Source organism: Trematomus bernacchii, unplaced genomic scaffold (assembly GCF_902827165.1).
Source record: "Trematomus bernacchii unplaced genomic scaffold, fTreBer1.1, whole genome shotgun sequence".
Lineage (NCBI taxonomy): Eukaryota > Metazoa > Chordata > Actinopteri > Perciformes > Nototheniidae > Trematomus > Trematomus bernacchii.
Window position 1 is genome coordinate 1,325,363 of NW_022987821.1, and position 11,951 is coordinate 1,337,313.

The window sequence follows — 11,951 nt, forward strand, 5'->3', positions numbered from 1 at the left end:
TGGTGCATTAACAAATGCACACAGTCTAGCTTAATAAAGCATTATACATGATACAAAATGGCTGTTAAGTTTGAAACCAAAACATAACTTTAATGCATAGACATTTGTACAACTGACTGCATGTCGAGTCAGATGCTTTATTTTGAAAGTCAACTCAACCTACATGCGGTATTGTGTTATATAAACCTTCTACCTTGACAAACATCCACATCTCCGACGTTATGCGCGCGCATCGCAGTCACCGCATCGCTCTCTACCAAAGGTGCGTCAAGTCAGAGGGAGCCTGCTGAAATGTCACATGAAATATTGTAATTATGACTTCAAAATTAAAGCCTATGATGTCAGTAATAACAATCTCAACTACTTTGTTTTATACTACAAAAATAAAGATCAAACAATAATATGAATTGCTTGCTGCTATAGAGAAGAAATGTCACAAAAGTGTGCAGATAATGATATTTTTGTACATGTATGTGATTATTTTATTTTGAAAATGACTGCTAGCTTCATTATTTTGGCCTATATTCTTGTTGTCTTGACACTGTCAGTCAGACAGGTTGGTACTCACCTGGTTTCCGCCTCAGGGAAGATGCTCTCGTCAAAAGAGCCTGTTTACTCTCTGAAGGGAAAGGCTAACACTTAACTAAGTTTAAGCCCGATAATTAACATTGTAGAGATAGGTAATCTATCACTATGTGTGTTATTGTTGCACAGTAATGCAAACGGGGTGGTTTACACGTCCAGACAATTCTATATATATAGTCCAACTTTCAAAATATACATTTACTTCAGCGTGTTTTACAATCTGGATATGGAAAAACTTTCCAAAAAATGAATTTTATGGAAAAATAGAGCACCCGAGGACAGATCCATCCACTAGGACAGACAGAAATGCATTAGATGTTGAGTTTATGTATGATAAATGTAACAAAATTACAATATTAGACAATTCACAAGTCAAAATGATACATAAAATGTGAATAAAGAATATGGATCAACAATGACCAGTTCCCCAGAGCTTTATGTCAATATGTACAAATAATTATGACCAATTGTTAATGAGGCACAAGTTGGAGCTTGATTCTTGTTGTTTTGACTGCATTTCTTCATTGAGGGCGGGTCAGGCTAATTTCTGTAGACAAACCTCTGCCGCCCTGACCCTGTGTTTGGTCTCTACAGGGGCTCATTTATTCCAGCTGAGTGCATGCAGCTGCTGGTTGTCTAGGGGCCGCTTCCAAACCATTTGTTTCTGCTGGTGTCCAGTGTACTCGCTGGTAGCATCTCTCCATACGGCCGGCCTAATTAGGGGCATTTATCCCATTAGGGAACCTGGTATTTCTGCAATGCTAGCTTTCAGCAGCTGTTTGCATCTCCAGATCTTTAGGACTGATCATGTGCCCCTGCGAGGACCAGCAGTTAGACGTTTCAAACCAACACGTACACCGAAAGCCTCACACACGCAAAGAAACAGTGGAATAAGCACTAGTTGAGTAGCTCTAATTAAGGCCTGTCAGTCAAACTCACCTGGAAATAGGCCAGAGTGGGCGATGGGTTACAGAGTGCTTAGTCTTGCACAAAATCTTGTTCTTAACCAATAATAAAGATAATTTTGCTCTAAAGTATTTTATTTCACAAATAGGGTTTAATTCTTAGAGCCGAGGTATTCACTTGTTTAAATAAATGGCAAACCCTATTGGGAGTACTACTACATGTCAATGAAAGCTAAGATCGCAGTATATTAATTGAAAACAGGTACCTCATCACTTACTTTGAAAATGTATTCATGCGGCATTTAGGAGAAACAAAGCCCAGGACACCACAGGCAGCTACCTGCACCCTGGAGGCCATGGTAATGAAGGTTATAACATATCAACGCGTCCCAAGACACAATGGTGACATTTCTGAAGACAGCAAAACATGGCCGCTTCTTTGTCGGAGGGCCTTGAGCTGGACCCGTTTTAACGTCCCCCCCATGGTGACGCTCTGCCAGCTGAAGCAAGCAGAAGAGCTTGAGCAAATTAAAAACAATATTTCAGTCAATACGGTTCATTATTTTAAAAAGGATTTATAATATTTATTAGAAGTTTGTAGACAGACACAAAAGCATAAAAGGCACAGATCAAGACAAGGCAAACGGCGTAATAATCCCAATGTTTTGGCCTACACACGTTTTACAGACAGTTCAGTTGACTCGACAGAAAAATTCATTAAAAGTCACATCGTTTTGGTTCTTCTAAATAAATAAATAAATGCTACATCTTGTCTTTGAGATGTTGTTACGGGTTCTATAATCTTACATTTGATATCTCTGATGTGGATTAATAAAATGGATTCATCTATAAAGACAGAAAAGTTAAGAGGATGAAAGCAGCTTCCTTTTTAAGACAGTACATTAATACTTACAAAAATTGAACACACATTGAACCCCTCCATTTGTTTAAAAAAACGAAAACCTTTTTTCCTTTATTTGTATTAAAAACTGCTCGGCTAAAGATTAAAAGGCTAAGCGATTAATTAGCTTCCCATTGCAATACTCCATATTGCTATTTAACTTTAAAAATGTAATGTAGTTGTTGCCTTTAGGACTTTTACAGTATCCTATTAATTAAAAACGAATCACATGCAGCCGTAATCACTCATGGAACACAACAATCTGATTTAAAAGGCTAGCTATGCTGGGATTTGTATCCAGTGTGCATCACCAGTGGACTCTTTAAGCCAAGTAGTCAGTGTCATTCAGCAGATAGCCTGCTTTTATTGAATCAGTCAACCATGATTCTCTTACGATCTTAAACTTCTTCCTAAAGCAGCGCCTCAGAGTCCTTAAGTGCAGTAGTCTGGTTTCCTCTGAGATAATGACATGAGAGACTCCTTCCTCCAACTTCTTCAGCACCTTACCTCCATGGTAGCGAAACTCCAGCGCCCTGATGTCCAAACAGGAAGCTTGTATGGCGGTTCCAGGTTCTCCAATGTCGGTGAATCTGTCCATGTAGACCTCAAATGGCCTGAACATGCTGGTGGGAATGTCCTCCCAGCTGTAGCGCTGCTCCACCTGGCTGATGTTCACCGCCGCTGACGTGTCCTCGTTGCTGATTCGTGCAAACACCTCCCGCAGCTGCTGCTCGTCCGTGTCCACGAAGTAGCTGTCGCCGTAGCTGTCGTACTCCTTGGCGAAGTGCTCCCTGGTGGAGGGCGACATGTGGATCATGTGCCGCGGTTGCCATGGGACCACTTCCTTCTGGTCCAGGCACTCCAGCAGCCAGGCGGCCCACACAACGTCATGCTGGTCGGACAAAACCAGGTTCTTCACTCGCATGTTCTCCACGCCGGCAACCACGCAGTAGGTGTCCCGTCCTGGGTTTTGAACCACGATACCACCACACCTAATGAGGAGATGAAGACAATAATTAGTTAATTGATTATTAAGGTTATATTAAAGTGTGACAATAAGACTTTAGAGACGTAGCAACACCAAATCACATCACATAAGACATCAAATGCACCATTGCAGTTAGGGGTTCTGCTTCTACAACCTTAATTGGTGTGGTACAATCAGTATTTTGTGCTGGCTAATGTTAGCTAATATTAGCTTACATAAGATATATATTGCTGTTTAACATTTCTAAGCCACATGGTTGACTTTAACTATCACAAAAGGCTTTCTCTACCTGGCCACGCCCTTTTCCAGCTCCGCTTTGGGGTGCTGCTCAGTGCCATTCAGGATACAGAACTCGACATCCTCGAACATATCCGTCTCCTTGGTAACCCCGGAGAGGTCCTGGTGCTTGAACTGGTCGATGATCCCGACCACCTTCTTGGGTTTGACCAGCGGCTTGCGCTTCTTCTTCTGCGGTTCGTTGCCATCGATGAAGAGGTGCCGCGAGGCTAGTTTCCCAGAGGCCTTCCCGCGGAACTGGTCCAGCTCTGCGAGTGTCATGCACTGGTGCCACTCCTTGTCGTCGCGGATCTTCTCGATCCTGGGGAAGCGCAGGGTGCAGTTGGTTTTATACATGTCGCTGCCCACTATTTCCGCCGCTCTCACCTGGAGGATGACCGAGTTGCAGGGTTCGATGTAGACTTCTGGTTTCTCGGTTCCACACAAGATGGATGCTGGCGGGTCGTTTTTCCGATAGACTTTCCAATGCTTGGCTAGCTTTAAACCGAGGTCGTACAACTCCTTCATGGTGTAGCCAGAGCCGATGCGGCAGAAAGAGTGGAAAACTGAGGGTTTCTCGCCAGGCTTTGGAGCTTCGGCGACGGCAGCTAAGAAATGGGACATCATACCGCCCCGTTTTCCTTTCCCCCAGTATCCGCCAACAATCAGCAGGTCAAGCTCATCCATCAAGCCATCCACATATTCTGGCTTTATTTTCAGCCATCCCTCTCCTCGCTTGTCAGGTTTGTAGATGGACAAAGGATCCTTCACCATGATCCCCTCTTCTCTGCTGTCAATGGCGTCATTGAGGGCGTTCACCACGTCCTGCACGGTTCTGGCATCGGCCTTTGGTACCAGATGTATCCTCCCCTTGACTGGAGTGAAAACGGTTTGAAGGGTCTCGTGGCGCTTCTTTAGTGTTTCCTTGCCAAGCTTCTGGTCATTGACTAACAGCACGTCAAACACACAGAAGCACGTCTGTAGCTCAGAGTCCTCCATTAGCTTCTTGATGTCGAATTTGCTCCCTTTCTGCATGAAGATGTCCGTGGTCGGGTTGTACGCCATCATCTCCCCGTCGAGGATGCAGTTTACAACGTGGCTTTTAAAAACGTTGTGGATGTAAGGCGTCAGCGAGCCTTCCAGTGGAGATGCTCCAAACTGCTGGGTGTACTCAAAAGCGTTTCGACTGAAGTACTTGTACACGTCGCCGTCTTTGTGAAGCTGTATACGCTCTCCATCCAGTTTAGTTTGAATGAAAAATGGGCTGTTTCCCATCTGTTTCTCCACATTGCGGATGTTCGCCACACCCGCCAACATAGGCTTGAATGCGGAGAAGAGTCCGATAGAGACATCGCTTAAAGACATGGAGGGGTTGTGGAGCTGCTGGCAGACTTTGTTTAAGTCCGTGTTGACGTTATAGAGCTCGCTAGCATCCGGGTGGAAGACTTGAAGAACAGTTTCTTTGCTGATCCCGAGCTTCATGTCTTTCAGAATCATTCTGATGAGCCACTTCTGCTCGAGAGCCGAGCTCTGGGTGATGATGTGCAGCAGACTCTTTTTCACAAGACCTTTCTGCTTGCTAGCGTTGTTGATTGCTACCGAATCCAGAAAGTCGTTTACTTCTTTGATGCTTAGATTTCCTTGGCTGGTGCAGCGTTTCTTCAGCACAAAGTACGCCATGCCGGCAAAGTCTCCAGCTTCTCCTTGGGATGCAGTCGGAGCACGGTAGTTCAAAAGTTTATTGGCTTCTGGGCCATTCTTTGGGAGGCCTAAGACGTCAATATAAAGTTTAGCTAACATGCTCTCTTTGATGCCGTAAGCCATGCGCTCTCGTTCAAAGGAAGGGACTATGAGGCGCATAGATGAGTAGAAAGAGTCTGTTGATTTGGGGTTGTCTTTGTGGAGGGCAGAATGAAACTTCCTCCATGACTCAATGAAATCCCCAAGGGTCTTGGATTTATCTGGGCGGAGTTTTGTCTTCTGGATTTTCTCTAAGGTGGAGCAAAGATGAAGGAAAGGAACTTGAGCAGCGACAGAGGGCTGAGCAGCTGCATCACTTTTAGAAGATCCCTCCATGGTGGAATCTGTAACACGTTTAAAAAAAATGTGATTACCAATCCACTTTGTAGGTTGTTAATAGTTCATTATTTTCAATAAATACAGATGGGCATTTCACTTGTATAAACCAAAGTATTTATCTTCAAATTGAGAAAATAATCTGCATTTTAAATCAATAATGGAAAAATGTTTTAGTGGCATGTCTAATTATTTTGACATGAGTATTTTAGTGTAATATTCTTGCCTAAATAAATGCGAAGAATGAAAATATTTGAGGTTAACACTTACCATATTTTTTGCATTTCATTTCAATATTTCAATATTAGCAATTGGTTAAACAATTGCATTTTCATAAATAATCTATATCGTGTGGAGGTGAAGGAGATGTTTTTGATTTCCACAATAAAACTGCACTTTGATAATGAATACAGGCTTAGTATAACGTAAGCATATAAACAACAAGTAATTTGCACTAAACAAATACAGTTCTCTTACAGAAGAAGCTAGTCAAAAATACAAATCTGTGGCTTAACTTTTTATTTTCATTTTTTGCTAAACAAGTTGTCGTATTGGGTGAAAGAAAATGGACTGCCTGCATCTCCTGTTTGAATAAATGAACAATACAACACTGGAATCAATGGAAAATAAATAAATCTACAAACCACGTGAAATCATTATTTTACCAAAGTCACATTAAAACGTCTACATCATTCTTACAATAGCACTTACTACGTAGTTGCAGATCGTTGATCCTCAGAGTTCAAGCTTCAACATGTTGTGACATGTCTCCAAACAACAAGAGCTCTTTTATTCTGAAAAGCAGCAGGCAGAGTTAAACGAAGAAAGTGAACGCAGCAGAAAGCATTACATTTAATAAGACGTTTAACATAAAAAGCTGTTCGCAATGGTTATTTGCTTCTGGGCGTATGTTTGAATGTATTATATTCACACTTCCTGCTTTCAAACCAAATGCCACTGCCAGCTAGTTCATTTTTCAAAATAAAAGTATTTGTTGTTATAAGACTTCCGCGGTGTATAGTGTCGTGTTTCCATATAAATTGCGGGCACTTGCCGACAAATAAGGCAAGATTTATAAATAATTGCGAGTTCTTAATGGCAGCATTATGTTATATGCCTTTAAGATGCAGCTAAAAGTAAATAAATTAAACGTTAGCCCTGCTTCATTTTAAAAACACACCGCCAAAGTGGGAAGTGTTTTTCTCTAGCTTAATATGAGGAGCAGTAACGATACATAACATGTAACAATAATGAAATATATGAGTTTGAAGTGTTACCTTGATCGTTTTATCTTGCAAAGAAGAAGTATACGACCTGAGCTACATGTTGACCACTTCCTTGTTCTCAACGTAGGTACGTGCAGATAAAACGGCCCCCTAGAAACAAGACCGGAATCTTTGTTGCCTCACAAGGTGGATTTGTGATTTGAAATATTTATTTACTTAATTTTAGTCTTGTAAATCTCACATTTTTCCCATGTTTAACAATTTATAATACATGCCATATTATATGTCGTACAATTATAATAATTGAATTTCTTCTCTGTTGTACATATCTTGCTAATATATTACAAATAATATGTATTTATTTATGTTATATTACTGTATCAAAAAGTGATTTTCTGTCGGATTAAAACATAATCTCGAAAAACGTGTACATTCTTTATTTACAGTCTTTGCCATGGTAAATTCCCAGCAGACATAGTACTGTTGTTCCACTTTGTACCAGCAGAGTGCGGTATTGAGCTGCTATGGGAGCTTGTTTACCATCAGGGCTCTGGATCCAGTCAGCCAGGACTGATGGTGTAGTAAAAACATCGGAATGCATACTTGCATACCACAAGAAGGCGTTTATCTTCATTACAATTCTTAGGAAGACATATTTGGTTATGAGTGCTCTGGTAGCAGGTAGTTGTATAAACAATTAACCCTTGTCCTTAAATAGGTACATTTTTTAAAATATGTTAATGCACATGACACATATTCTGGCATGGGTGTACGTTTGTTAGTAGTGATATTTGGCCTGAACATTGTAGTATGTGTTGTTATTGTCCTTACATGTAATAGATTCTGTCATTAAAGGCTGCACAAACATATTTTATGCCTGAAAAAACAAGAAAAAAGGTCTTATCTGAAGGTTAAAAGCCTTTGAATGCACACACCCTTCGTATAAGGTGATTGTATTGTGTGTATGTGTGTTGCCTGCTCATGTTGGATAACAGCGTCACGACTTTTAACCTTGTGCTTTATTCCCATCATGAACTTGTTTTGACAGCCAAAGCATTAGGTGGCAGCTTGGTTAATGCTCGCCAAGTACGAGCCATTACCTGTGAAGAAATTCAAAATCATGCCAGTGATGTCTTGTTCCCAATAAAAGTATGTACGGTTTGCACCTCATGAGCAATTTATGTGCAGTTGAATCATTTATGTGGATGACAGCTTCAGTGTGTTGGAGCAAAACAGAGAATCCAGAGACAAACTGTTCAGTTATTGATCCTAACCTTTGACCTGTGTACGTGTTTGTGTGTGGGTGTGTGTGTTTGTTCAATAAATCAATAAAGTATGTCAATGGAATGTACTTGAATTCCAAAACGGACAAACATAAATACAAAACATATTTCATTACATGCAGTAAAAGTAAAAAATCCAAGAAAAATAAAGGATCTAAATACTTCTGTCAACCCTGAGTTGTAATACACAATGAGTGAAACTTAAAGCATTGAAAAAAACTAAAGCTCCACATGTTTTTATTTATTTAAACTTTAGTTAGTGATTCCTCTGTAAGACTGAAATCCCTTCAGCCTAGTGGAAGGAAGTCCCTCACAACCCAAATTTGGTGTTGTTTCCTGCGTCCGACAGGGGGCAATGTGTGTCTGTGCAAGAGGAGCTCCTGAGTCAGTGTGGTTTACCTGTCTGTGCTGCAGTGGAGGATCCTGGGATATGTGTGTGTGGAGGGAGGAGGTCCATTTAGAGCTACTATATATGAACCCACTGTGTGTTTACAGTACTTCACCATGCAGTGAAGAGCTTATGGTGTAAGTACAGTATGTGCATGCACCGGTGCTGATGTGGGAGTGATGGTGGCGTGCAGGCTGCAGCATAAGCCCCCCTAAACCCCCCACCCCCTCCCACACACTCTGCAGTAAACGGCCTGTCATGCAGCATGCAGCGTTACATAAGCCCTGCTGGATGTGCTGCTGCACTGCAACTAGCAGCGAGCTACAAGACAGTAAACAACTGACGTCACTGCTTCCGTGGCATTCATCAGAGAGCACAGGGACTAAGGGGAGTAGGAGCAGGAGGAAAGGGGGGGGGGGGGGGGCTGTTGTAGTGTGCTGGTGTAGGACTGAGTGAGATTTGGGCATGGAGGAAAGGGAGAGAAACAGAGCTAAAATCCCCCCTAGACATGGCCAATGATTAAGCAGTGCGTCAGCCTCCTCACTGAGGGACTTGTTGGTGATGTGTGGCTGCACAGACTGTCATAAACACTTCCTGTCTCCTGCTGCTCGCTGACACATTGATAAATATGTTTGCCAAAAGGCTTCCCATTGATTATCTACACTAGTTGTACAGTTCATAAAAGATGCGCTTAAACTATTATAAACTATTCTCTGGAGGTAGCCTTTTAAAAACTACATCCACACTTATACACTTTTGTTTTGAAACGCATACATTTGCTGCTTTTACGCAGCATTCACATATTGGCGTTTTCAGAGCCCTAAAGTTTAAAAATGCTCATCCACAATGTAGGGTGTAATGAAAAGCACCTATTATGTTGCATGGGAATATGGGAAATGTAGGATCCAGCGTATTTCCAGACTTAAACAGTCAATTAACTGCATTAATATAGACTTCATTTGTCAGATAGAAAGTAGAAATTGGGGAGAATTGAACAAAGATCCCAAGGCTACAATTAAACTTTGGAAATGTAGGGTTGTAGTAAAAATATTGACACTGATTTCAGGCATTGGCTCCGATTGTAAAAAAAGTAGTGCTATGATGATGGATCATGCAAATACATACTTCTGACTGTTGTTCTATAGGTCGTTTAAGTTGTTTCACTCGTTGACTGGACGTAGCTCACCTGAATTTCCCCTCTGCAAAGGTATCTTATCTTTACTAAATGCAGCATAGAGTACTGTAAACTGAAGTATGGCATGTATATTTGGTATCAGGCAGCACACCGGCTACAGATTTTTTCAGTACAGTATGTTCCCGTCCGTACTGTGCATAATGTGTGTTCCCAGCAGTTGTTTTATGAACAGAGTGGGAAAAAAAAAAAAACCTCTGCGCTCATGCCAAAGCCGCTTCTGATGCCCCGCCGCCTCATTGAACTCCTCGCCACATAATCTTACACACATGTCAGGATGATGTACCGTCTTTTCTAACCTGTCCCTTTACTCAATGTCATAACATGCTGTGTCATAATCTTTCAGTTTTTAAATTTCCAATAAAACCCCTGTGTTTTCATCAGTCTGACTGGACAGCCAGATGCCCTATGCAGTAGTGTTGTTCGCTTACGTCATGTGGCATAATAGCAGCGGGGTCAGAAGGTCGCCACAGCAGCCTTTCAGTGAGGACTCGGCTTCAGTTTGGGTTAAAGCATGAGATAACACACCATGCTGCATTTAAGAGAGACAGATGGTGACACAAAGAAGGTCAGAGTTAGATTATGTGCATCCAAGAAAAAAACTGCAACTGCAGGTAGTTTGATGTTAGTGTTGATCTTTGCTGACCAGATGGATATTTTACAAGACATGCTACATAGAAATAGTCTGCTAAAATTGTAACCACGTGATCCTGTTAATGTTTGTTATTATATCCATACCAACTCCAGTTCAGAAATCACTACACCTAGTAAATAAGTTCCAATCAGTAGATGAATGTGGAGCCGTATAATAGCTGAATATTTTGGTATTGTAAGTTGTTGTTGAAAATCAATAATATTGTTGTAAAAGAAAGTTCTAATCTACAGATACCCAGGTGTCATTGGGACTAATTAAGCCATGGACAACCTTGAGCTCTGTTGTTGTTTCCATTATCAGCAGGGTGGATTTGTTTGTGAAGGGAGGTGATGGCTTAATGGCATACACTCTCACACACTTCTTTCCATTGACACCTAAGCCTTTCTAAATTGGCATTTGCCCATTTTGCTGCTGTTGGATTTAAGTGCTCCATTTGACACCACTGATGCTCACGCCACTATGATTTATTACTTTAAACCCTGGAGTGGCACTTAAGGGTTTGCATTCCCCCCTCACAAAACTAAAATGAAATGTGTAGATTATGATGGGAACTATATTTCATCTTGAGGATATGGTGTGCCTCAGGGCTCCATTCTTGAGCCTCGTATTTTTTCCTTCTCGATGCTTCATTAGGGTCTCATTCTTCACAGCCTAGCTTAAAAATGTGCTTGAAGCTGTGACAGCTGATTTATGAATTACTGTTAGAGTATATCACTAAGTTCATTCATTGTCACTTACAAAACAGACCCGCCTGTCTTCTAAATAAACAGGGAGTGCTACTGTATGTACTGCTATTCAAATTATCTTAAGAATTAAGATAGATTAAAGACTGGATGATCCTGTGAAACTTACTCAGTCCTGTTTTGCTTAGCTTTAGTTTAATAGAAGATATTATACGTATTAGTGCATGGTAATTTAGATAGCGCTCAATTATTTAGCATATTCTCCCTGCAAAAGACGAGCATTTAGCCTTTTAAACAACTTAACACCTAACAGACAGAACAGGTTTGTTTGTATGTTTGTTACTTAAGTCTGCAAGAGTTAAATACATCAAAACAACTCAACTTGGATTTTTTGTTTCACACGGGACACAAATAAGGGTCTTTAAGGGAAAAGTGTTGTGTTGTTCAAGGTTGCATTTCTAGAATAGGTCACATGGACATTGAGTGCAGGTTGAGTGCAATTACAATGTCTATATTAAATGTCCCCTGTTTTCTATAAAGGCTCCCTGAAACATGCCCTTGCAGCGTTGGCATTTATTGTCAAGCTTTTTCTGCCAGTAAGGTCGCGTTATTGATCACACTGTGTGTTGACGATTGTGACTGTAATTGTTATCCATTAGTGTCCTTATCCAAGTGTTTTCAATGAAACCCGATGACTGATTGAGCTCTCGGAGCGATAACTTCTGGAGTCACCTCTTTTTACTGCTATCATGTCACATCACAAGCCGTACACATACCATACTAACAAGACTGC

General features: G+C 41.1%; 1 protein-coding gene across 1 annotated transcript; it reads right to left on the reverse strand.

The window, feature by feature from the left end:
- Window positions 1-2,049: 2,049 nt before the first annotated feature.
- Window positions 2,050-7,095, reverse strand: lig4 (ligase IV, DNA, ATP-dependent). Its single transcript, XM_034151187.1, has 4 exons — window positions 7,009-7,095; window positions 6,443-6,525; window positions 3,669-5,739; window positions 2,050-3,383 (listed from the first exon to the last, which is right to left on the reverse strand). The coding sequence occupies exons 3-4, from the start codon at window positions 5,729-5,731 to the stop codon at window positions 2,714-2,716; spliced, it is 2,733 nt and encodes a 910-aa protein (XP_034007078.1). The 5' UTR covers window positions 5,732-5,739; window positions 6,443-6,525; window positions 7,009-7,095; the 3' UTR covers window positions 2,050-2,713.
- Window positions 7,096-11,951: the final 4,856 nt, after the last annotated feature.